Source organism: Hemitrygon akajei, chromosome 28 (assembly GCF_048418815.1).
Source record: "Hemitrygon akajei chromosome 28, sHemAka1.3, whole genome shotgun sequence".
NCBI classification, from domain to species: Eukaryota; Metazoa; Chordata; class Chondrichthyes; order Myliobatiformes; family Dasyatidae; genus Hemitrygon; species Hemitrygon akajei.
The window spans coordinates 42,498,761-42,526,651 of NC_133151.1; the positions used below are offsets into that span (position 1 = coordinate 42,498,761).

General features: G+C 54.7%; 1 protein-coding gene across 4 annotated transcripts in view; it reads right to left on the reverse strand.

Moving 5' to 3' along the window:
- LOC140717873 (WD repeat-containing protein 26-like) overlaps positions 1–27,891 on the reverse strand; it is a 251,924-nt gene that overhangs the window by 50,393 nt on the left and 173,640 nt on the right. For 3 of the 4 annotated variants that reach the window (XM_073031596.1, XM_073031598.1, XM_073031594.1), the window contains exons 5-8: positions 25,764–25,861; positions 23,067–23,223; positions 19,149–19,308; positions 3,987–4,127 (exon numbers count right to left, since the gene is read on the reverse strand). In XM_073031596.1, coding sequence (XP_072887697.1) covers positions 3,987–4,127; positions 19,149–19,308; positions 23,067–23,223; positions 25,764–25,861 — 556 coding nt within the window. The remainder of the gene's footprint in view (positions 1–3,986; positions 4,128–19,148; positions 19,309–23,066; positions 23,224–25,763; positions 25,862–27,891) is intronic. The other variant, XM_073031595.1, reaches the window with a different exon arrangement.

A 27,891-nucleotide genomic window follows, 5' to 3' on the forward strand; every position in this document is an offset into this window, starting at 1 on the left:
TCAACTCTGAACTGATTCCATCGGGAAGGAGGTACAGGAGCCTCAGGTCCCACACCACCAGGTTCAGGAACAGTTATTACCCCTCAACCATCAGGCTCCTGAACCAGTGAGGATAACCTCAACTCTGAACTGATTCCATCGGGAAGGAGGTACAGGAGCCTCAGGTCCCACACCACCAGGTTCAGGAACAGTTATTACCCCTCAACCATCAGGCTCCTGAACCAGTGAGGATAACCTCAACTCTGAACTGATTCCATCGGGAAGGAGGTACAGGAGCCTCAGGTCCCATACCACCAGGTTCAGGAACAGTTATTATCCCTCAACCATCAGGCACCTGAACCAGTGAGGAGAACTCCATTTGTCCAATTACAGAACTGTTCCCACAACCTACGGACTCACTTCCCAGGACTCATCTTCTCGATATTTATTGCTTATTTGTTTGTTATCATTAGTTTGTTTTTCCCTCTCATCTTGTACGTGCAGAGTTTGGTGTCTTTGGCATGCTGGTTGCGTGTCCGCCCTGTAGGGGGCGGTCTTTCATTGAATCCATTGGACTCACTGTGAACGTCAGCAAGAAAACGAATCTCATTAACAGTTCATTCCTGCTATCACTTGTACAACTGATGAGATGAAATGATCTGCAGAAACAGCGTGTAAAACAGAGTTTCTATTCTATGTCAGTACAGTGGTGGCAATAAACCTATTTACCACTTTTGGGCAACACAGACACAAAATACCAGAGGAACTCAGCAGGTCAGGCAGCATCTATGGAGGGGAATAAACAGACAATGTTTCAAACCAGGAGCCACTTTCCTCCTCACCTGGTCTCGCCTACTTGTACTCTCCCCCCGCCCCCACTCCCCACCTCTTATCCTGCCTCTGCCCCCTTCCTTACCGGTTGCGAAGGACCTCAGCCTGAAACGTTTACCCTCCTCCACGGATGCCGCCTGACCTCCAGCATTTTGTGTTTGCTGCTCGAGATTCCAGCATCTGCAGAATCTGATTGTGGCTCCAGATTCCAGCATCTGCAGAATCTGATTGTGGCTCCAGATTCCAGCATCTGCAGAATCTGATTGTGGCTCCAGATTCCAGCATCTGCAGAATCTGATTGTGGCTCCAGATTCCAGCATCTGCAGAATCTGATTGTGGCTCCAGATTCCAGCATCTGCAGAATCTGATTGTGGCTCCAGATTCCAGCATCTGCAGACTCTGATTGTGGCTCCAGATTCCAGCATCTGCAGAATCTCGTATTTACTGATTGTGGCTCCAGATTCCAGCATCTGCAGAATCTGATTGTGGCTCCAGATTCCAGTATCTGCAGAATCTGATTGTTGCTCCAGATTCCAGCATCTGCAGAATCTGATTGTGGCTCCAGATTCCAGCATCTGCAGAATCTGATTGTGGCTCCAGATTCCAGCATCTGCAGAATCTGATTGTGGCTCCAGATTCCAGCATCTGCAGAATCTGATTGTGGCTCCAGATTCCAGCATCTGCAGAATCTGATTGTGGCTCCAGATTCCAGCATCTGCAGAATCTGATTGTGGCTCCAGATTCCAGCATCTGCAGAATCTGATTGTGGCTCCAGATTCCAGCATCTGCAGAATCTGATTGTGGCTCCAGATTCCAGCATCTGCAGAATCTGATTGTGGCTCCAGATTCCAGCATCTGCAGAATCTGATTGTGGCTCCAGATTCCAGCATCTGCGGAATCTGATTGTGGCTCCAGATTCCAGCATCTGCAGAATCTCGTATTTACTGATTGTGGCTCCAGATTCCAGCATCTGCAGAATCTGATTGTGGCTCCAGATTCCAGTATCTGCAGAATCTGATTGTGGCTCCAGATTCCAGCATCTGCAGAATCTGATTGTGGCTCCAGATTCCAGCATCTGCAGAATCTCGTATTTACTGATTGTGGCTCCAGATTCCAGCATCTGCAGAATCTCGTATTTACTGATTGTGGCTCCAGATTCCAGCATCTGCAGAATCTGATTGTGGCTCCAGATTCCAGCATCTGCAGAATCTGATTGTGGCTCCAGATTCCAGTATCTGCAGAATCTGATTGTGGCTCCAGATTCCAGCATCTGCAGAATCTGATTGTGGCTCCAGATTCCAGCATCTGCAGAATCTGATTGTGGCTCCAGATTCCAGCATCTGCAGACTCTGATTGTGGCTCCAGATTCCAGCATCTGCAGAATCTGATTGTGGCTCCAGATTCCAGCATCTGCAGAATCTGATTGTGGCTCCAGATTCCAGCATCTGCAGAATCTGATTGTGGCTCCAGATTCCAGCATCTGCAGAATCTGATTGTGGCTCCAGATTCCAGCATCTGCAGAATCTGATTGTGGCTCCAGATTCCAGCATCTGCAGAATCTGATTGTGGCTCCAGATTCCAGTATCTGCGGAATCTGATTGTGGCTCGAGATTCCAGCATCTGCAGAATCTGATTGTGGCTCCAGATTCCAGTATCTGCGGAATCTGATTGTGGCTCCAGATTCCAGCATCTGCAGAATCTGATTGTGGCTCCAGATTTCAGCATCTGCAGAATCTGATTGTGGCTCCAGATTCCAGCATCTGCAGAATCTGATTGTGGCTCCAGATTTCAGCATCTGCAGAATCTGATTGTGGCTCCAGATTCCAGCATCTGCAGAATCTGATTGTGGCTCCAGATTCCAGTATCTGCGGAATCTGATTGTGGCTCCAGATTCCAGCATCTGCAGAATCTCGTATTTACTGATTGTGGCTCCAGATTCCAGCATCTGCAGAATCTGATTGTGGCTCCAGATTTCAGCATCTGCAGAATCTGATTGTGGCTCCAGTTTCCAGCATCTGCAGAATCTGATTGTGGCTCCAGATTCCAGTATCTGCGGAATCTGATTGTGGCTCCAGATTCCAGCATCTGCAGAATCTCGTATTTACTGATTGTGGCTCCAGATTCCAGCATCTGCAGAATCTGATTGTGGCTCCAGATTCCAGTATCTGCGGAATCTGATTGTGGCTCCAGATTCCAGCATCTGCAGAATCTCGTATTTACTGATTGTGGCTCCAGATTCCAGCATCTGCAGAATCTGATTGTGGCTCCAGATTTCAGCATCTGCAGAATCTGATTGTGGCTCCAGATTCCAGCATCTGCAGAATCTGATTGTGGCTCCAGATTCCAGTATCTGCGGAATCTGATTGTGGCTCCAGATTCCAGCATCTGCAGAATCTGATTGTGGCTCCAGATTCCAGCATCTGCAGACTCTGATTGTGGCTCCAGATTCCAGCATCTGCAGAATCTGATTGTGGCTCCAGATTCCAGCATCTGCAGAATCTGATTGTGGCTCCAGATTCCAGCATCTGCAGAATCTCGTATTTACTGATTGTGGCTCCAGATTCCAGCATCTGCAGAATCTGATTGTGGCTCCAGATTCCAGCATCTGCGGAATCTGATTGTGGCTCCAGATTCCAGCATCTGCAGAATCTGATTGTGGCTCCAGATTCCAGCATCTGCAGAATCTGATTGTGGCTCCAGATTCCAGCATCTGCAGAATCTGATTGTGGCTCCAGATTCCAGCATCTGCAGAATCTGATTGTGGCTCCAGATTCCAGCATCTGCAGAATCTGATTGTGGCTCCAGATTCCAGCATCTGCGGAATCTGATTGTGGCTCCAGATTCCAGCATCTGCAGAATCTGATTGTGGCTCCAGATTCCAGCATCTGCAGAATCTCGTATTTACTGATTGTGGCTCCAGATTCCAGCATCTGCAGAATCTCGTATTTACTGATTGTGGCTCCAGATTCCAGCATCTGCAGAATCTGATTGTGGCTCCAGATTCCAGCATCTGCAGAATCTGATTGTGGCTCCAGATTCCAGCATCTGCAGACTCTTGTGAATCTGTATAGGGTTGCTGGCCACTGACAACTAGAACCAGGGCTGATCACACTGGTGACTAGACAGCTGGGGATTAGATGGTGGAGGTCCAGGACAACCCACCACATACAACGTACCTGCACGTGCCACAGCCAGAGTTCGGAACAATCATCGGGGCCACAGGCGATCAAGTAAGTGTCATCTGGACTCCACACCAGGTACGACACCCCGTAAGTGTGGCCTTCTAAAGTCTTCAGTAATTTCAGCTGGTGCGTGTCCTGAAAGACGAGTGGTAGAATAAATGGTGAGTTGGTTTATTTCAAGGGGAATAGAATACAAAAGGAAGGAGATAACGTTGAGTCTTTATAAGACACTAGTTAGGTAGTGCAGCGGTGTGCTACACACAGCGCTGAAATAACGACACGCAGTCGCTAAGCCGTTTCGAGACTAGTTTATTCAAACTTCGCGGCGCTGGCATTTAATCCCTAGCGCCCGCCCTCTCCGGGTGGAAATGACGTCAGAGGTGCATTACCAAAGTCTCCCCCCTCCCCTCCGCGTGCTATTTGTGAGCCGGTTCGCCTGCGCAGAAAGTGGGTCGCCACAGTAGCATTATTTAACAGTATTGTCAACAGTTTTGGGCCCCGTATCTCAGAAAGGATAAGTTGTCTTTGGAGAGAGTTCAGAGGAGGGTCATGAGGATGATTCCAGGAATGAAAGGGTTATTATCCGAGGAACGTTTGGCAGTTCTGGGCCTGTACTCACTGGAATTTAGGAGATTGCGGGGTCATCTCATTGAAACCTACTGAATATTGAAAGGAATATGGATGTGGAGAGGATGTTTCCTATGGTGGGGGTAGCCAGAACTAAAAAATGGCTCAAAATTGAGGGGCAATCTTTTAGGACAGAGGTAAAGAGAATTATTTTTAGACAGAGAGTAGTGAATCTGGAATGCTCTGCCTCCGGCTGTGCTGGAGGCCAAGTCCGTGGGTATACTTAAGGCGCAGGTTGATGGTTTCCTGATCGGTCAGGGCATCAAAGGACAAGGCGAGAAGGCAGGTGTATGGGGATGAGTGGGATCCGGGATCAGCCATGATGGGCTGAATAGCCAGGTTCTGCTCCTAGGTCCTATGGTTTTATGGGCCTGAACTGATCGGCAGGCCACGTGCAGTAACACAGAAGCAGGGAGAAACCCAGCAGATCGTTTATCGCCGTTCATCAGAACGCGAGAGTAAAGGGACCGAAATGATTGTTACTCCGGACCCAGGGCAGCATAAAGAACAGTGTGCCGGACAGAGACGTGAAGTGTTGCCAGCCCCAGGCGATGCGTGCGTTGGAGAGCGGAGGTTGCTGCTTGGGGGATGTGCCGCAGTGTGTGGATGCTGTGTAACCTCTCCCCATGAAGCGGAGAGTGGGACAAACGGTCTGCCAGCAGGGTGGATGGGATGCTTCACGATATCGAGACGTTGCTGTATAAAAACCCTCGATGGTGCTGGTGACAGAGGGGGAAGCTGTGCAGGCAGGCATTTCAGCCTGTTTAATTGTTCCAGAGAGGGACAAACAGACAGAATGTAAAACTGCCTCTCCAATCTGACTGCTGCTCAGGACAGGGGGGGGGGGGGGGGGGGGGGGGGGGGGGGGGGTGTGGACATACAGAGCAAAAACTCAAGCTTCAGCTTCATGTTAAAGATTCGCAAGATGTAAGAGAATTGAGAAACAGAGTGATCGAGTGGCTGGCCAGAGTGGAATTTTACAGAGAATGCGATGCCATCTGTGGTGAAGGATTGAAAAGTGCAGGAGAAATACAGAGTCCCCTCACACACTCCCGGGGTCAGACACAGAGTGAATCTCCCTCCACACCGTCCCATCGCACACTCCCGGGGTCAGACACAGAGAGACCCTCCCTCCACACCGTCCCCTCACACACTCCCAGGGGTCAGACACAGAGTGAATCTCCCTCCACACCGTCCCATCGCACACTCCCGGGGTCAGACTCAGAGTGACCCTCCCTCCACACCGTCCCATCACACACTCCCTGGGTCAGACACAGAGTGACCCTCCCTCCACACCGTCCCATCACACACTCCCGGGGTCAGACACAGAGTGAATCTCCCTCCACACCGTCCCATCGCACACTCCCGGGGTCAGACACAGAGTGAATCTCCCTCCACACCGTCCCATCGCACACTCCCGGGGTCAGACACAGAGTGAATCTCCCTCCACACCGTCCCATCACACACTCCCTGGGTCAGACACAGAGTGACCCTCCCTCCACACCGTCCCATCACACACTCCCGGGGTCAGACACAGAGTGAATCACCCTCCACACCGTCTATTCACACACTCCCGGGGTCAGGCACAGAGTGAATCTCCCTCCACACCGTCCCATCACACACTCCCGGGGTCAGACACAGAGTGAATCTCCCTCCACACCGTCCCATCACACACTCCCTGGGTCAGACACAGAGTGAATCACCCTCCACACCGTCCCATCACACACTCCCGGGGTCAGACACAGAGTGAATCTCCCTCCACACCGTCCCATCACACACTCCCGGGGTCAGACACAGAGTGACCCTCCCTCCACACCGTCCCATTACACACTCCCTGGGTCAGACACAGAGTGAATCTCCCTCCACACCGTCCCATCACACACTCCCGGGGTCAGACACAGAGTGAATCTCCCTCCACACCGTCCCATCACACACTCCCGGAGTCGGACACAGAGTGACCCTCCCTCCACACCGTCCCATCTCACACTCCCGGAGCCAGACACAGAGAGACCCTCCCTCCACACCGTCCCCTCACACACTCCCGGGGTCAGACTCAGAGTGACCCTCCCTCCACACAGTCCCATCACACACACCCTGGGTCAGACACAGAGTGACCCTCCCTCCACACCGTCCCATCGCACACTCCCGGGGTCAGACACAGAGTGAATCTCCCTCCACACCGTCCCATCGCACACTCCCGGGGTCAGACACAGAGTGAATCTCCCTCCACACCGTCCCATCACACACTCCCGGGGTCAGACACAGAGTGAATCTCCCTCCACACAGTCCCATCACACACTCCCTGGGTCAGACACAGAGTGAATCTCCCTCCACACCGTCTCATCACACACTCCCGGGGTCAGACACAGAGTGAATCTCCCTCCACACAGTCCCATCACACACTGCCGGGGTCAGACACAGAGTGAATCTCCCTCCACACCGTCCCATCGCACACTCCCGGGGTCAGACACAGAGTGAATCTCCCTCCACACCGTCCCATCACACACTCCCGGGGTCAGACACAGAGTGAATCTCCCTCCACACCGTCCCATCACACACTCCCGGAGTCGGACACAGAGTGACCCTCCCTCCACACCGTCCCATCTCACACTCCCGGAGCCAGACACAGAGAGACCCTCCCTCCACACCGTCCCCTCACACACTCCCGGGGTCAGACTCAGAGTGACCCTCCCTCCACACAGTCCCATCACACACACCCTGGGTCAGACACAGAGTGACCCTCCCTCCACACCGTCCCATCACACACTCCCGGGGTCAGACACAGAGTGAATCTCCCTCCACACCGTCCCATCGCACACTCCCGGGGTCAGACACAGAGTGAATCTCCCTCCACACCGTCCCATCACACACTCCCGGGGTCAGACACAGAGTGAATCTCCCTCCACACAGTCCCATCACACACTCCCTGGGTCAGACACAGAGTGAATCTCCCTCCACACCGTCTCATCACACACTCCCGGGGTCAGACACAGAGTGAATCTCCCTCCACACAGTCCCATCACACACTGCCGGGGTCAGACACAGAGTGAATCTCCCTCCACACCGTCCCATCGCACACTCCCGGGGTCAGACACAGAGTGAATCTCCCTCCACACCGTCCCCTCACACACTCCCGGGGTCAGACACAGAGTGACCCTCCCTCCACACCGTCCCATCACACAGTCCCGGGGTCAGACACAGAGTGACCCTCCCTCCACACCGTCCCCTCACACACTCCCGGGGTCAGACACAGAGTGAATCTCCCTCCACACCGTCACATCACACACTCCCGGGGTCAGACACAGAGTGAATCACCCTCCACACCGTCACATCACACACTCCCGGGGTCAGACACAGAGTGAATCTCCCTCCACACCATCCCATCACACACTCCCGGGGTCAGACACAGAGTGAAGCTCCCTCCACACTGTCCCCTCACACACTCCCGGGGTCAGACACAGAGTGAATATCCCTCCACACCGTCACATCACACACTCCCTGGGTCAGACACAGAGTGACCCTCCCTCCACACCGTCCCATCACACACTCCCGGGGTCAGACACACAGAGTGACCCTCCCTCCACACCGTCCCATCACACACTCCCGGGGTCAGACACAGAGTGAATCTCCTTCCACACCGTCCCATCACACACTCCCGGGGTCAGACACAGAGTGAATCTCCCTCCACATCGTCCCATCACACACTCCCTGGGTCAGACACAGAGTGAATCTCCCTCCACACCGTCCCATCACACACTCCCTGGGTCAGACACAGAGTGACCCTCCCTCCACACCGTCCCATCACACACTCCCGGGGTCAGACACAGAGTGAATCTCCCTCCACACCGACCCATCACACACTCCCGGGGTCAGACACAGAGTGAATCACCCTCCACACCGTCTATTCACACACTCCCGGGGTCAGGCACAGAGTGAATCTCCATCCACACCGTCCCATCACACACTCCCGGGGTCAGACACAGAGTGAATCTCCCTCCACACCGTCCCATCACACACTCCCGGGGTCAGACACAGAGTGAATCTCCCTCCACACAGTCCCATCACACACTCCCTGGGTCAGACACAGAGTGAATCTCCCTCCACACCGTCCCATCACACACTCCCGGGGTCAGACACAGAGTGAATCTCCCTCCACACCGTCCCATCACACACTGCCGGGGTCAGACACAGAGTGAATCTCCCTCCACACCGACCCATCACACACTCCCGGGGTCAGACACAGAGTGAATCACCCTCCACACCGTCTATTCACACACTCCCGGGGTCAGACACAGAGTGATCCTCCCTCCACACCGTCCCCTCACACACTCCCTGGGTCAGACACAGAGTGAATCACCCTCCACACCGTCCCATCACACACTCCCGGGGTCAGACACAGAGTGAATCTCCCTCCACACCGTCCCATCACACACTCCCGGGGTCAGACACAGAGTGAATCTCCCTCCACACCGTCCCATCACACACTCCGGGGTCAGACACAGAGTGAAGCTCCCTCCACACTGTCCCCTCACACACTCCCGGGGTCAGACTCAGAGTGACCCTCCCTCCACACCGTCCCATCACACACTCCCTGGGTCAGACACAGAGTGACCCTCCCTCCACACCGTCCCATCACACACTCCCGGGGTCAGACACAGAGTGAATCTCCCTCCACACCGTCCCATCGCACACTCCCGGGGTCAGACACAGAGTGAATCTCCCTCCACACCGTCCCATCACACACTCCCGGGGTCAGACACAGAGTGAATCTCTCTCCACACAGTCCCATAACACACTCCCTGGGTCAGACACAGAGTGAATCTCCCTCCACACCGTCTCATCACACACTCCCGGGGTCAGACACAGAGTGAATCTCCCTCCACACCGTCCCATCGCACACTCCCGGGGTCAGACACAGAGTGAATCTCCCTCCACACCTTCCCATCGCACACTCCCGGGGTCAGACACAGAGTGACCCTCCCTCCACACCGTCCCATCACACACTCCCGGGGTCAGACACAGAGTGAATCACCCTCCACACCGTCACATCACACACTCCCGGGGTCAGACACAGAGTGAATCACCCTCCACACCGTCACATCACACACTCCCGGGGTCAGACACAGAGTGAATCTCCCTCCACACCATCCCATCACACACTCCCGGGGTCAGACACAGAGTGAAGCTCCCTCCACACTGTCCCCTCACACACTCCCGGGGTCAGACACAGAGTGAATATCCCTCCACACCGTCACATCACACACTCCCAGGGTCAGACACAGAGTGACCCTCCCTCCACACCGTCCCATCACACACTCCCGGGGTCAGACACACAGAGTGACCCTCCCTCCACACCGTCCCATCACACACTCCCGGGGTCAGACACAGAGTGAATCTCCCTCCACACCGACCCATCACACACTCCCGGGGTCAGACACAGAGTGAATCACCCTCCACACCGTCTATTCACACACTCCCGGGGTCAGGCACAGAGTGAATCTCCCTCCACACCGTCCCATCACACACTCCCGGGGTCAGACACAGAGTGAATCTCCCTCCACACAGTCCCATCACACACTCCCTGGGTCAGACACAGAGTGAATCTCCCTCCACACCGTCCCATCACACACTCCCGGGGTCAGACTCAGAGTGAATCTCCCTCCACACCGTCCCATCACACACTGCCGGGGTCAGACACAGAGTGAATCTCCCTCCACACCGACCCATCACACACTCCCGGGGTCAGACACAGAGTGAATCACCCTCCACACCGTCTATTCACACACTCCCGGGGTCAGACACAGAGTGATCCTCCCTCCACACCGTCCCCTCACACACTCCCTGGGTCAGACACAGAGTGAATCACCCTCCACACCGTCCCATCACACACTCCCGGGGTCAGACACAGAGTGAATCTCCCTCCACACCGTCCCATCACACACTCCCGGGGTCAGACACAGAGTGAATCTCCCTCCACACCGTCCCATCGCACACTCCCGGGGTCAGACTCAGAGTGACCCTCCCTCCACACCGTCCCATCACACACTCCCTGGGTCAGACACAGAGTGACCCTCCCTCCACACCGTCCCATCACACACTCCCGGGGTCAGACACAGAGTGAATCTCCCTCCACACCGTCCCATCGCACACTCCCGGGGTCAGACACAGAGTGAATCTCCCTCCACACCGTCCCATCACACACTCCCGGGGTCAGACACAGAGTGAATCTCCCTCCACACCGTCCCATCACACACTCCCTGGGTCAGACACAGAGTGACCCTCCCTCCACACCGTCCCATCACACACTCCCGGGGTCAGACACAGAGTGAATCACCCTCCACACCGTCTATTCACACACTCCCGGGGTCAGGCACAGAGTGAATCTCCCTCCACACCGTCCCATCACACACTCCCGGGGTCAGACACAGAGTGAATCTCCCTCCACACCGTCCCATCACACACTCCCTGGGTCAGACACAGAGTGAATCACCCTCCACACCGTCCCATCACACACTCCCGGGGTCAGACACAGAGTGAATCTCCCTCCACACCGTCCCATCACGCACTCCCGGGGTCAGACACAGAGTGACCCTCCCTCCACACCGTCCCATTACACACTCCCTGGGTCAGACACAGAGTGAATCTCCCTCCACACCGTCCCATCACACACTCCCGGGGTCAGACACAGAGTGAATCTCCCTCCACACCGTCCCATCACACACTCCCGGAGTCGGACACAGAGTGACCCTCCCTCCACACCGTCCCATCTCACACTCCCGGAGCCAGACACAGAGAGACCCTCCCTCCACACCATCCCCTCACACACTCCCGGGGTCAGACTCAGAGTGACCCTCCCTCCACACAGTCCCATCACACACTCCCTGGGTCAGACACAGAGTGACCCTCCCTCCACACCGTCCCATCACACACTCCCGGGGTCAGACACAGAGTGAATCTCCCTCCACACCGTCCCATCGCACACTCCCGGGGTCAGACACAGAGTGAATCTCCCTCCACACCGTCCCATCACACACTCCCGGGGTCAGACACAGAGTGAATCTCCCTCCACACAGTCCCATCACACACTCCCTGGGTCAGACACAGAGTGAATCTCCCTCCACACCGTCTCATCACATACTCCCGGGGTCAGACACAGAGTGAATCTCCCTCCACACCGTCCCATCACACACTGCCGGGGTCAGACACAGAGTGAATCTCCCTCCACACCGTCCCATCGCACACTCCCGGGGTCAGACACAGAGTGAATCTCCCTCCACACCGTCCCCTCACACACTCCCGGGGTCAGACACAGAGTGACCCTCCCTCCACACCGTCCCATCACACAGTCCCGGGGTCAGACACAGAGTGACCCTCCCTCCACACCGTCCCCTCACACACTCCCGGGGTCAGACACAGAGTGAATCTCCCTCCACACCGTCACATCACACACTCCCGGGGTCAGACACAGAGTGAATCTCCCTCCACACCATCCCATCACACACTCCCGGGGTCAGACACAGAGTGAAGCTCCCTCCACACTGTCCCCTCACACACTCCCGGGGTCAGACACAGAGTGAATATCCCTCCACACCGTCACATCACACACTCCCTGGGTCATACACAGAGTGACCCTCCCTCCACACCGTCCCATCACACACTCCCGGGGTCAGACACACAGAGTGACCCTCCCTCCACACCGTCCCATCACACACTCCCGGGGTCAGACACAGAGTGAATCTCCTTCCACACCGTCCCATCACACACTCCCGGGGTCAGACACAGAGTGAATCTCCCTCCACATCGTCCCATCACACACTCCCGGGGTCAGACACAGAGTGAATCTCCCTCCACACCGTCCCATCACACACTCCCTGGGTCAGACACAGAGTGACCCTCCCTCCACACCGTCCCATCACACACTCCCGGGGTCAGACACAGAGTGAATCTCCCTCCACACCGACCCATCACACACTCCCGGGGTCAGACACAGAGTGAATCACCCTCCACACCGTCTATTCACACACTCCCGGGGTCAGGCACAGAGTGAATCTCCATCCACACCGTCCCATCACACACTCCCGGGGTCAGACACAGAGTGAATCTCCCTCCACACCGTCCCATCACACACTCCCGGGGTCAGACACAGAGTGAATCTCCCTCCACACAGTCCCATCACACACTCCCTGGGTCAGACACAGAGTGAATCTCCCTCCACACCGTCCCATCACACACTCCCGGGGTCAGACACAGAGTGAATCTCCCTCCACACCGTCCCATCACACACTGCCGGGGTCAGACACAGAGTGAATCTCCCTCCACACCGACCCATCACACACTCCCGGGGTCAGACACAGAGTGAATCACCCTCCACACCGTCTATTCACACACTCCCGGGGTCAGACACAGAGTGATCCTCCCTCCACACCGTCCCCTCACACACTCCCTGGGTCAGACACAGAGTGAATCACCCTCCACACCGTCCCATCACACACTCCCGGGGTCAGACACAGAGTGAATCTCCCTCCACACCGTCCCATCACACACTCCCGGGGTCAGACACAGAGTGAATCTCCCTCCACACCGTCCCATCACACACTCCGGGGTCAGACACAGAGTGAAGATCCCTCCACACTGTCCCCTCACACACTCCCGGGGTCAGACTCAGAGTGACCCTCCCTCCACACCGTCCCATCACACACTCCCTGGGTCAGACACAGAGTGACCCTCCCTCCACACCGTCCCATCACACACTCCCGGGGTCAGACACAGAGTGAATCTCCCTCCACACCGTCCCATCGCACACTCCCGGGGTCAGACACAGAGTGAATCTCCCTCCACACCGTCCCATCACACACTCCCGGGGTCAGACACAGAGTGAATCTCCCTCCACACAGTCCCATCACACACTCCCTGGGTCAGACACAGAGTGAATCTCCCTCCACACCGTCTCATCACACACTCCCGGGGTCAGACACAGAGTGAATCTCCCTCCACACCGTCCCCTCACACACTCCCGGGGTCAGACACAGAGTGACCCTCCCTCCACACCGTCCCATCACACAGTCCCGGGGTCAGACACAGAGTGACCCTCCCTCCACACCGTCCCCTCACACACTCCCGGGGTCAGACACAGAGTGAATCTCCCTCCACACCGTCACATCACACACTCCCGGGGTCAGACACAGAGTGAATCTCCCTCCACACCATCCCATCACACACTCCCGGGGTCAGACACAGAGTGAATCTCCCTCCACACCGTCCCATCACACACTGCCGGGGTCAGACACAGAGTGAATCTCCCTCCACACCGTCCCATCGCACACTCCCGGGGTCAGACACAGAGTGAATCTCCCTCCACACCGTCCCCTCACACACTCCCGGGGTCAGACACAGAGTGACCCTCCCTCCACACCGTCCCATCACACAGTCCCGGGGTCAGACACAGAGTGACCCTCCCTCCACACCGTCCCCTCACACACTCCCGGGGTCAGACACAGAGTGAATCTCCCTCCACACCGTCACATCACACACTCCCGGGGTCAGACACAGAGTGAATCTCCCTCCACACCATCCCATCACACACTCCCGGGGTCAGACACAGAGTGAAGCTCCCTCCACACTGTCCCCTCACACACTCCCGGGGTCAGACACAGAGTGAATATCCCTCCACACCGTCACATCACACACTCCCTGGGTCAGACACAGAGTGACCCTCCCTCCACACCGTCCCATCACACACTCCCGGGGTCAGACACACAGAGTGACCCTCCCTCCACACCGTCCCATCACACACTCCCGGGGTCAGACACAGAGTGAATCTCCTTCCACACCGTCCCATCACACACTCCCGGGGTCAGACACAGAGTGAATCTCCCTCCACATCGTCCCATCACACACTCCCGGGGTCAGACACAGAGTGAATCTCCCTCCACACCGTCCCATCACACACTCCCTGGGTCAGACACAGAGTGACCCTCCCTCCACACCGTCCCATCACACACTCCCGGGGTCAGACACAGAGTGAATCTCCCTCCACACCGACCCATCACACACTCCCGGGGTCAGACACAGAGTGAATCACCCTCCACACCGTCTATTCACACACTCCCGGGGTCAGGCACAGAGTGAATCTCCATCCACACCGTCCCATCACACACTCCCGGGGTCAGACACAGAGTGAATCTCCCTCCACACCGTCCCATCACACACTCCCGGGGTCAGACACAGAGTGAATCTCCCTCCACACAGTCCCATCACACACTCCCTGGGTCAGACACAGAGTGAATCTCCCTCCACACCGTCCCATCACACACTCCCGGGGTCAGACACAGAGTGAATCTCCCTCCACACCGTCCCATCACACACTGCCGGGGTCAGACACAGAGTGAATCTCCCTCCACACCGACCCATCACACACTCCCGGGGTCAGACACAGAGTGAATCACCCTCCACACCGTCTATTCACACACTCCCGGGGTCAGACACAGAGTGATCCTCCCTCCACACCGTCCCCTCACACACTCCCTGGGTCAGACACAGAGTGAATCACCCTCCACACCGTCCCATCACACACTCCCGGGGTCAGACACAGAGTGAATCTCCCTCCACACCGTCCCATCACACACTCCCGGGGTCAGACACAGAGTGAATCTCCCTCCACACCGTCCCATCACACACTCCGGGGTCAGACACAGAGTGAAGATCCCTCCACACTGTCCCCTCACACACTCCCGGGGTCAGACTCAGAGTGACCCTCCCTCCACACCGTCCCATCACACACTCCCTGGGTCAGACACAGAGTGACCCTCCCTCCACACCGTCCCATCACACACTCCCGGGGTCAGACACAGAGTGAATCTCCCTCCACACCGTCCCATCGCACACTCCCGGGGTCAGACACAGAGTGAATCTCCCTCCACACCGTCCCATCACACACTCCCGGGGTCAGACACAGAGTGAATCTCCCTCCACACAGTCCCATCACACACTCCCTGGGTCAGACACAGAGTGAATCTCCCTCCACACCGTCTCATCACACACTCCCGGGGTCAGACACAGAGTGAATCTCCCTCCACACCGTCCCATCGCACACTCCCGGGGTCAGACACAGAGTGAATCTCCCTCCACACCTTCCCATCGCACACTCCCGGGGTCAGACACAGAGTGACCCTCCCTCCACACCGTCCCATCACACACTCCCGGGGTCAGACACAGAGTGAATCTCCCTCCACACCGTCACATCACACACTCCCGGGGTCAGACACAGAGTGAATCACCCTCCACACCGTCACATCACACACTCCCGGGGTCAGACACAGAGTGAATCTCCCTCCACACCATCCCATCACACACTCCCGGGGTCAGACACAGAGTGAAGCTCCCTCCACACTGTCCCCTCACACACTCCCGGGGTCAGACACAGAGTGAATATCCCTCCACACCGTCACATCACACACTCCCTGGGTCAGACACAGAGTGACCCTCCCTCCACACCGTCCCATCACACACTCCCGGGGTCAGACACACAGAGTGACCCTCCCTCCACACCGTCCCATCACACACTCCCGGGGTCAGACACAGAGTGAATCTCCTTCCACACCGTCCCATCACACACTCCCGGGGTCAGACACAGAGTGAATCTCCCTCCACATCGTCCCATCACACACTCCCGGGGTCAGACACAGAGTGAATCTCCCTCCACACCGTCCCATCACACACTCCCTGGGTCAGACACAGAGTGACCCTCCCTCCACACCGTCCCATCACACACTCCCGGGGTCAGACACAGAGTGAATCTCCCTCCACACCGACCCATCACACACTCCCGGGGTCAGACACAGAGTGAATCACCCTCCACACCGTCTATTCACACACTCCCGGGGTCAGGCACAGAGTGAATCTCGCTCCACACCGTCCCATCACACACTCCCGGGGTCAGACACAGAGTGAATCTCCCTCCACACCGTCCCATCACACACTCCCGGGGTCAGACACAGAGTGAATCTCCCTCCACACAGTCCCATCACACACTCCCTGGGTCAGACACAGAGTGAATCTCCCTCCACACCGTCCCATCACACACTCCCGGGGTCAGACACAGAGTGAATCTCCCTCCACACCGTCCCATCACACACTGCCGGGGTCAGACACAGAGTGAATCACCCTCCACACCGTCACATCACACACTCCCGGGGTCAGACACAGAGTGAATCTCCCTCCACACCATCCCATCACACACTCCCGGGGTCAGACACAGAGTGAAGCTCCCTCCACACTGTCCCCTCACACACTCCCGGGGTCAGACACAGAGTGAATATCCCTCCACACCGTCACATCACACACTCCCTGGGTCAGACACAGAGTGACCCTCCCTCCACACCGTCCCATCACACACTCCCGGGGTCAGACACACAGAGTGACCCTCCCTCCACACCGTCCCATCACACACTCCCGGGGTCAGACACAGAGTGAATCTCCTTCCACACCGTCCCATCACACACTCCCGGGGTCAGACACAGAGTGAATCTCCCTCCACATCGTCCCATCACACACTCCCGGGGTCAGACACAGAGTGAATCTCCCTCCACACCGTCCCATCACACACTCCCTGGGTCAGACACAGAGTGACCCTCCCTCCACACCGTCCCATCACACACTCCCGGGGTCAGACACAGAGTGAATCTCCCTCCACACCGACCCATCACACACTCCCGGGGTCAGACACAGAGTGAATCACCCTCCACACCGTCTATTCACACACTCCCGGGGTCAGGCACAGAGTGAATCTCCCTCCACACCGTCCCATCACACACTCCCGGGGTCAGACACAGAGTGAATCTCCCTCCACACCGTCCCATCACACACTCCCGGGGTCAGACACAGAGTGAATCTCCCTCCACACAGTCCCATCACACACTCCCTGGGTCAGACACAGAGTGAATCTCCCTCCACACCGTCCCATCACACACTCCCGGGGTCAGACACAGAGTGAATCTCCCTCCACACCGTCCCATCACACACTGCCGGGGTCAGACACAGAGTGAATCTCCCTCCACACCGACCCATCACACACTCCCGGGGTCAGACACAGAGTGAATCACCCTCCACACCGTCTATTCACACACTCCCGGGGTCAGACACAGAGTGATCCTCCCTCCACACCGTCCCCTCACACACTCCCTGGGTCAGACACAGAGTGAATCACCCTCCACACCGTCCCATCACACACTCCCGGGGTCAGACACAGAGTGAATCTCCCTCCACACCGTCCCATCACACACTCCCGGGGTCAGACACAGAGTGAATCTCCCTCCACACCGTCCCATCACACACTCCCTGGGTCAGACACAGAGTGAATCACCCTCCACACCGTCCCATCACACACTCCCGGGGTCAGACACAGAGTGACCCTCCCTCCACACCGTCCCATCACACACTCCCGGGGTCAGATACAGAGTGACCCTCCCTCCACACCGTCCCATTACACACTCCCTGGGTCAGACACAGAGTTAATCTCCCTCCACACCGTCCCATCACACACTCCCGGGGTCAGACACAGAGTGAATCTCCCTCCACACCGTCCCATCACACACTCCCGGGGTCAGACACAGAGTGATCCTCCCTCCACACCGTCCCCTCACACACTCCCGGGGTCAGACACAGAGTGAATCTCCCTCCACACCGTCACATCACACACTCCCTGGGTCAGACACAGAGTGACCCCTCCCTCCACACCGTCCCATCACACACTCCCTGGGTCAGACACAGAGTGAATCACCCTCCACACCGTCCCATCACACACTCCCGGGGTCAGACACAGAGTGAATCTCCCTCCACACCGTCCCATCACACACTCCCGGGGTCAGACACAGAGTGACCCTCCCTCCACACCGTCCCATTACACACTCCCTGGGTCAGACACAGAGTGAATCTCCCTCCACACCGTCCCATCACACACTCCCGGGGTCAGACACAGAGTGAATCTCCCTCCACACCGTCCCATCACACACTCCCGGGGTCAGACACAGAGTGACCCTCCTTCCGCACCGTCCCATCACACACTCCCGGGGTCAGACACAGAGTGACCCTCCCTCCACACCGTCCCATCACACACTCCCGGGGTCAGACACAGAGTGAATCTCCCTCCACACCGTCCCATCACACACTCCCGGGGTCAGACACAGAGTGACCCTCCCTCCACACCGTCCCATCACACACTCCCGGGGTCAGACACAGAGTGAATCTCCCTCCACACCGTCCCATCACACACTCCCGGGATCAGACACAGAATGAATCTCCCTCCACACCGTCCCATCACACACTCCCGGGGTCAGACACAGAGTGACCCTCCCTCCACACCGTCCCATCACACACTCCCGGGGTCAGACACAGAGTGAATCTCCCTCCACACCGTCCCATCACACACTCCCGGGGTCAGAGACAGACTCCCAGGCCATGGAATAACATTTTTGGGAGTCGGTTGTGATTCACAGCGCTCCCGGTGTTTGAACAAGAAGAATTGGGACTCACCGGGTCCACTTGCCAGATGATGACGGCGTTGTCCTTGGACCCTGTTGCCAGCTTTGTGCTGTCGTTGGAGAACTTGCAGAACCACACCTCGTTGCAGTGCTCGGTCAGGATCTGACGGGTATAGCAAGGGAACTGCTTCCTGTGGGAGCAGAACACAGCACTGGGTGTACACGGCAGAGGGTTTCAGACCAGCTCCCTTCGCTGCCCTTGCACCAGCATCTATTTGATCTCTGCTGTACACTCACTGTGAAGCTACAGCGCAGAAACAGGCCTTTCGGCCCATCTCATCTGTACTGGCCCGGTCCCAACTCCCTGCATCTGGACCACAGTCCTCCATCTGTGTACATCCCCAAACTTCTCTTAAACATGAAATCCAGCCTGCATTCTTTCACTGCTTGCTCTGGCAGGTCACACCACACTCTCACCACCATCAGAGTCAACAAGTTCCCCTCAGACTCCTTCAAACATTTCGCCTGTCACCCTCTAGTTGTCATCCCAGCCACTCTCAGTGGAAAAGCCTGCGTGCATTTTCCTTACCTCGACTCGTTGTAATTTTGTACTGCTCTACGTGTAAGACTGCCCTCATTCTCCTGCAGCCCAGTGAAAAGTCTTAACCTGGTCACCATTTCCATGAACTCCAGATGACACTCTCGCAAACTTCCTCCGCACTCGTTAAATCTTATTTACATCCTTCCATAGGCCACCAAAACTGCACAGTCCTCCAGTTTACCCCATTATCAAAACTATTAAATACAGCAGATGATAACCAACGATGGTAGCAGGAATGGTCGTGACCCCAGCAGGTAACCATCCATAACAAATCCCAGCCATCAACCAACAGGCCCGGCACGATCAGCCCCCACCCCAGACTCCTCCCTCACACAAAGAAACGTTGTTAAAACTCTTCCCTGACACTGGCTTCCTGACTCCACTTCCTGCTGTCCAAACAAAATGGAACCTGCGTGGCCTGATGAAAGGACTCGACCCGAAAATCGACCATCCCTCTGCCTCCTCAGATGCTGACTGGCCTGATGCAGGGACTCTACCCGAAAGCTCGACCGTCCCTCTGCCTCCACAGATGCTGACTGGCCTGATGCAGGGACTCTACCCGAAAGTTCGACCATCCCTCGGCCTCCACAAATGCTGCCCAACCCACTGGGCTCCTCCAGCAGTTATTTTCTGCCTGTAAAACTTGCTACACACTTGCCCACCAGTCAGGTACCCCATTGCTGTAATTTAGACACAGATCCCACACTGTGTCCCTTCATCTCTCTCCATAGATGCTGAGTATTTGCAGTGTTCTCTGGGGTGTTTCAGATTTCCAGAGGGAAATTCGCGCAGTGGGCTCTGGGTTTGATGGGGCACTCACAGGCGTTCTGGTTACCGCACTGTCCAGACATGTTTCCGTCACACTGAGAAAGCTTCACTGTCACCAACGCACAGGTATGCAGTGAAATTTGTTGTTCTGCAGCGACTGTACAGTGCTTGACGTAATAAACCTTCAGTTACAGAAAGCAGTATGTACAGAAATTAGAAATTACACTAATCTGTATCCAGAGAGAAATACAGTACTGTGCAAAAGTCTGAGGCACATACTGTATGTAGCTCAGGGGCCGAAGACGTCTGCACAGTAACGTAGTAATTTTATCATTTGCACTGTACTGCTACCACAAGGAAACCCAGTTCCTTGCAGCTGTGCGTAACAATAAACCTGGTTCTGATATGGGTCTCTATCGAGGACTGAGAGGTAATGGTATCTGGGTCATCTAATACTGAATGCACGCATACCATAAGACCGAGCAGCAGAATTAGGCCATTCGGCCCATCGTGTTTGTTCTGCATCCATCATGGCTGATTTATTATCACTCTGTACCCCGTCACAGCCTTCTCCCAGTAACCATGACAATCAAGGACCTTTAAATGACTTGGCCTCCACCACTGTCCACGGATTCACCATCCTCTGGTTAAATAAAACCCTCTGTTCTAAAGGGATATCCTTCCCTACAAAAGCTTTGCCCACTAGTCCTAGGCTTGCCCACTATAGGAAACATCCTCTCCACATCCACTCTATCTGTGTCCTCTGGTCCTAGACTCCCCCACTATAGGAAACATCCTCTTCACATCCACTCTATTTGTGTCCTCTGGTCCTAGACTCCCCCACTATAGGAAACATCCTCTCCACATCCACTCTATCTGTGCCCTCTGGTCCTAGACTCCCCCAGGATAGGAAACATCCTCTCCACATCCACTCTATCTGTGCCCTCTGGTCCTAGACTCCCCCAGGATAGGAAACATCCTCTCCACATCCACTCTATCTGTGTCCTCTGGTCCTAGACTCCCCCACTATAGGAAACATCCTCTCCACATCCACTCTATCTGTGTCCTCTGGTCCTAGACTCCCTCACCATAGGAAACATCCTCTCCACATCCACTCTATCTGTGTCCTCTGGTCCTAGACTCCCCCACTATAGGAAACATCCTCTCCACATCCACTCTATCTGTGTCCTCTGGTCCTAGACTCCCCAACTATAGGTACATCCTCTCCACATCCACTCTATTTGTGTCCTCTGGTCCTAGACTCCCCCACTATAGGAAACATCCTCTTCACATCCACTCTATCTGTGTCCTCTGGTCCTAGACTCCCCTACTATAGGAAACATCCTCTCCACATCCACTCTATCTGTGTATTCTGGTCCTAGACTCTCCCACTATAGGAAACACCATCTCCACATCCACATCTATCTGTGCCCTCTGGTCCTAGACTCCCCCACTACAGGAAACATCCTCTCCACATCCACTCTATCTGTGTCCTCTGGTCCTAGACTCCCCCACTATAGGAAACATCCTCTCCACATCCACTCTATCTGTGTCCTCTGGTCCTAGACTCCCCCACTATAGGAAACATCCTCTCCACATCCACTCTATCTGTGTCCTCTGGTCCTAGACTTCCCAACTATAGGTACATCCTCTCCACATCCACTCTATTTGTGTCCTCTGGTCCTAGACTCCCCCACTATAGGAAACATCCTCTCCACATCCACTCTATCTGTGTATTCTGGTCCTAGACTCTCCCACTATAGGAAACACCATCTCCACATCCACATCTATCTGTGCCCTCTGGTCCTAGACTCCCCCACTACAGGAAACATCCTCTCCACATCCACTCTATCTGTGTCCTCTGGTCCTAGACTCCCCCACTATAGGAAACATCCTCTCCACATCCACTCTATCTGTGTCCTCTGGTCCTAGACTCCCCCACTATAGGAAACATCCTCTCCACATCCACTCTATCTGTGTCCTCTGGTCCTAGACTCCCCAACTATAGGTACATCCTCTCCACATCCACTCTATTTGTGTCCTCTGGTCCTAGACTCCCCCACTATAGGAAACATCCTCTTCACATCCACTCTATCTGTGTCCTCTGGTCCTAGACTCCCCAACTATAGGTACATCCTCTCCACATCCACTCTATTTGTGTCCTCTGGTCCTAGACTCTCCCACTATAGGAAACACCATCTCCACATCCACATCTATCTGTGCCCTCTGGTCCTAGACTCCCCCACTACAGGAAACATCCTCTCCACATCCACTCTATCTGTGTCCTCTGGTCCTAGACTCCCCCACTATAGGAAACATCCTCTCCTCTATCTGTAAGTGTATCTCTATCCATCACTCTACCCATCTTCCCCTTTTTCCCAACCATCATTCCCCTCTCCCTGCCCCCTTTCCACTCTCAGTCCACAATAGAGACCCACATCAGAATCAGATTTATCATAATCATGTCATGAAATTTGTTTCTTTCTCCAAATTTCCTGACATGCTATGGTGATTGTGACAGGTCAGTGAGCTGAGGTGACAGAGGACGAGGCAGTGGGTGGGACAGGGTTCGAGCCTCCCCTGACACCCGCTCATTCTCACCTGCTGCAGGCGTGGTCCATCAACAGCGAGACTGAGTCCAGGTTGGTGTCGGCTTTGGTGTTGTGGTAGAGACAGCGGTCCCTCTGTAGCTCCACGGCCTGCCTGAGCAGCGTCTGTAGGCGGCGGGGAGGCAGCATCACGGAGGGCGGGAGGTACGCTGAGTGCAACACGGAAAGCAGTCTGTTCAGCTCTCCACTGCCGTCTAAACGCACGTGACTTCAAGGCCAAATTACTGGGTTCGAGGTGAGGGAAAGTGTGTGGTGGGAGGAGAGGGTGGGCAGTAGGTGCGGCTGGTGAGAGGAAGTAAGAATGGTCTGACTGCTGAGAGAGGGAGAGGATGTACGGCGACAGAGACTTTGAGAAAGAGAGATTTTGTGTGACACTGTGAGCAGAATTTTGAGAGGGGGAGAGGGAGAGACTGTGTGAGAGAGATTTTGAGAGGGAGAGAGAATGTGAGGGAGAGAGTCTGAGAGAGATTTTGAAAGGGAGACAGAGAGTCTGTGTGAGAGAGATTTTGAGAGGGAGAGAGAGATTTTGAAAGGGAGACAGAGAGTCTGTGTGAGAGAGATTTTGAGAGGGAGAGGACGTGTGTGTGAGTGTGAGAGAAAGAGGGAGAGAGATCGAGTGAGACTGTGAGAAAGATTTGGTGAGACAGAAAGAGAGAGACAAGGAGAGAGAGAGATTGTGAGAGAGAGAGAAACAGAGAGAGGGACAGACAGAGAGGGAGAGGGGCGGGAGAGAGAGAGAGAGAGAGAGAGAGAGAGAGAGAGAGAGAGAGAGAGACACACACACACAGACAGAGAGAGACAGAGGCATGCCAAGGGGGACAGAAGGGCAGAGAGACTGTGTGGAGAGAATGATTTTGAGAGGAGAGCGAAAGAAAGAGGAGTATGACTGGGGAGAGAGTGGAAAGGGAGGGAAATGGACAATAAGGAGGAATGGCATGGAGTGGGAAGGTGGGGGTGGGAAGGGAGACTGGAACAAGGGTACAGTGAATTGTAATGTACCAAGGACCATCATTCTGCCATCTGAAAGGAGGGGAGGTATCTATAATGGAGTCTCCCCCCACCCCCCCGTATATCAGAACAGTCTCATACCACAGTGGACTCCTAGACCACCTGTCAGTGCTGGGGCTGGGACATGCTCCATGTCTGTACAGCTGGAACACAACTAGAAATGACTAATACCAGGGGGCATCACTATAATGTTGCTGGAGGAGAATAGAAGGGGAATGTCAGAGGTAAGTTTGTGAGTGTGATAATAGGGACAAGCTCCCACTACCTATTAGACGCTCTCAATGGCGTGCGTCTCGAACAGCCTCTGACAACCCAGTCCAGCTCCCGGCCTTCACGTGTGGCTTAGTTACTAAGCCCAGTGGAACGGTTTCTACTGACAGGAGAAAGGGGAGAGGCGGGTTACTGGCGCCTTGAATCCAGTCGCTTCGGACAGATGGGGCTCATCCAGGAGAAGGAAATCTCTGATCTCAAACCCCCACTGCTTTGAGGCTATATTCGCTCACGGGGAAGGCTTCCGGAGTAAACACTGAGGGAAATATCTCGAGCTGGACTCCCTGAGGCAGTCCTACATGGAGTTCAATGCTGACTGGAAATCCCCTTGATGCTGCAGATAACAAACTGTATCGGTCTCCGCCGTTCAGCAGACACGGGCAATGCTTGCTCTCCACGGCGTACTGGCCTGGCGTCCATGGTTAACGTCCCGCGAAGGGTGGCGGTAGAGGCAGATAGGCGCGTGGGTGATGGAGGGAAGGGCCAGGTTGATACTAGAGTTGGTTAAGAGGTCGCAGCAACATTGTGCCACAGGGCCTGCACTCAGCTGTATTGCTCAAAAGGGTTAAACTGTTATCATGTGCACCGAGACACAGTAAAAACCATCCAGAATGATCACTCCACACACGTCCATCAAGACAGTGAAGAGAAAACACTTTATGATGATCGCAGCTGATTCTATGCCGCCCTGCTCTGCCACTTCTCTATCTTTCAGCTGTTTATCCGCCCCACTCTAAACCCGGCTACTGGTGCAGCAAGGCGAGGGTTAAGGATCGCGTGCAGTCAGCCCAGGTACGGCAGATCCCCAAGGGCACAGCTTCCCTTTGCTCAGCCGGGGACCGGGGCCATTTGGCACACGGACACGAGATGACGATGCAAATGAAAGATTCTCGGGGTCAGTTACTATTGGTCAGTTACTTTGCTAATTCTGAAGTGTTATTGGCCTTTACACAGAGATTCTACTGGCTATTAATACCAGCACTGCTGTGTGATTGGTGATTGATTACGCAAATAAGGAACGTGAACATACACAAGGTTGCCAATGGGTCAATTTTGGTACCCAGCCAGATTAAAAATAGCCCTTTATACCATTCTGTCCAGAAACGGCATTTCTCGGTCCAGAATTCGTCACAGTGCGATAACGGGGGCTGTGCAGTTCTCCTTGTACATGATAAAGTGCGGTTGGGGAACCAGAGAGTTCTCGAGAGTCCAGTTATTCGAGCTTCTCTGAAAGGAGAAATTTCTATAGAATTCGGTTTTAAATGACCGGTCCCTAATCGTGCAATTCTGTCCACCTTGTTCAAGGCTCTCCTGCTGGTGAAAACGTCCCAACACCAGCCCTGTCAAGCCCTCTTTGAATGCTTGAATAAGATCCCCCCCCCCCCCCCCCACTGTTTCCTTGAAGACTTACTGTGAAGCTTGTCCAGGAGTTTGGTTCGCGAAGCACTGCCCTTGCCCTCCCACTCCGCCTTGGCTCGGAGATCATTCGCGTCACTGCACATCAGGTACCTGTCGGGGGTGGCGGGAGAGGCAGATACGTTTAGGAGACTCTTTTAGAATTCCCCGAGGAAATAAAAAGCAGGATATACAAAGGAGAATCTGTGGATGTTGATTACGTGGATTTTCAGAAGGCCTTTGACAAGGTGCTGCTTAACCAGATCCCACGGTATTAGCGGACAGAGCAGTGGCTGACTGGCAGGAGGCAAAGAGTGGGAACAAAGGGAGCCTGTTCTGATTTGCTGCCGGTGGCTAGTGCTGCTCCACAGGGGTCGGTGTTCAGACCAATTCTTTTACGTTACACGTCAATGACTGGATGATGGAATTGATGGCCTTGTAGCCAAACTTCAGGATGACACGAAGACAGGAAATGTTGAGGAGGCTAGAGAGGACTTAGATTAGGAGAATGGACAAATAAGTGGCAGATGGAATACGGTGTTGGGACGTGTACGGTCATGCACGTTGGTAGAAGGAATTAAAGGGAAGACTAGTTTCTAAAGAGGGAGAAAACTCAAAAATCAAAGGTGCTGAAGAAATTGGACGTCCTCTTGCAGGATTCCGTGCAGGTTGACTGGAGTGATGAAGAAGGCAAATGCAATGTCAGCATTCATTTTGAGAGGACGAGACTATAAAAACAAAGATGTAATGATGAGGCCTCACTCGGGGGAATCGTGCGCAGTTTTGGGACCTTATCTAAGACCTTGCAGAGCGTTTGCAAGAGGTTCATGCAAATGAAAAGCTTATTGTTTGAGGAGTGATCGACGGCTCTGGGTCTTTACTGGCTGGAATTTAGAAGAATGGGGGGGGGGAATCTCATTGAAACCTGTTGAATGCTGAAAAGCCTCGATAGAGTGGATGTTTCCTATAGTGGGGGAGTCTAGGACCAGAGGACACAGATAGAGTGGATGTGGAGAGGATGTTTCCTATAGTGGGGGAGTCTAGGACCAGAGGACACAGATAGAGTGGATGTGGAGGGGATGTTTCCTATAGTGGGGGAGTCTAGGACCAGAGGACACAGATAGAGTGGATGTAGTGAGGATGTTTCCTATAGTGGGGAGTCCAGGACCAGAGGACACAGATAGAGTGGATGTGGAGAGGATGTTTCCTGTAGTGGGGGAGTCTAGGACCAGAGGACACAGATAGAGTGGATGTGGAGAGGATGTTTCCTATAGTGGGGAGTCCAGGACCAGAGGACACAGATAGAGTGGATGTGGAGAGGATGTTTCCTGTATTGGGGGAGTCTAGGACCAGAGGACACAGATAGAGTGGATGTGGAGAGGATGTTTCCTATAGTGGGGGAGTCTAGGACCAGAGGACACAGATAGAGTGGATGTGGAGAGGATGTTTCCTATAGTGGGGGAGTCTAGGACCAGAGGACACAGGTAGAGTGGATGTGGAGAGGATGTTTCCTATAGTGGGGGAGTCTAGGACCAGAGGACACAGATAGGTGGATGTGGAGAGGATGTTTCCTATAGTGGGGGAGTCTAGGACCAGAGGGCACAGATAGAGTGGATGTGGAGAGGATGTTTCCTATAGTGGGGGAGTCTAGGACCAGAGGGCACAGATAGAGTGGATGTGGAGAGGATGTTTCCTATAGTGGGGGAGTCTAGGACCAGAGGGCACAGATAGAGTGGATGTGGAGAGGATGTTTCCTATAGTGGGGGAGTCTAGGACCAGAGGACACAGATAGAGTGGATGTGGAGAAGATGTTTCCTATAGTGGGGGAGTCTAGGACCACAGATAGAGTGGATGTGGAGAGGATGTTTCCTATAGTGGGGGAGTCTAGGACCAGAGGCACCTCCTCAGAATAGAGGGATGTCTATTTGGAGTGGAGATGAGGAGGAATTTCTTTGGCCGGGGGTGGTGAGTCTGTGGAATTGACTGTGCCTGGGCCAGGGCTGACCCCAGGATGCTGATGGTGGGGACCCTCCTGTGAGGTTGAGAGGGTTGACAGTTCCATGTTCCCAGGTGTGAACATCACCAACCGTCCTGGTCCAACCACGTCGATGTCACGGACAAGAAGGCTGTCCTTCCTCAGGAGA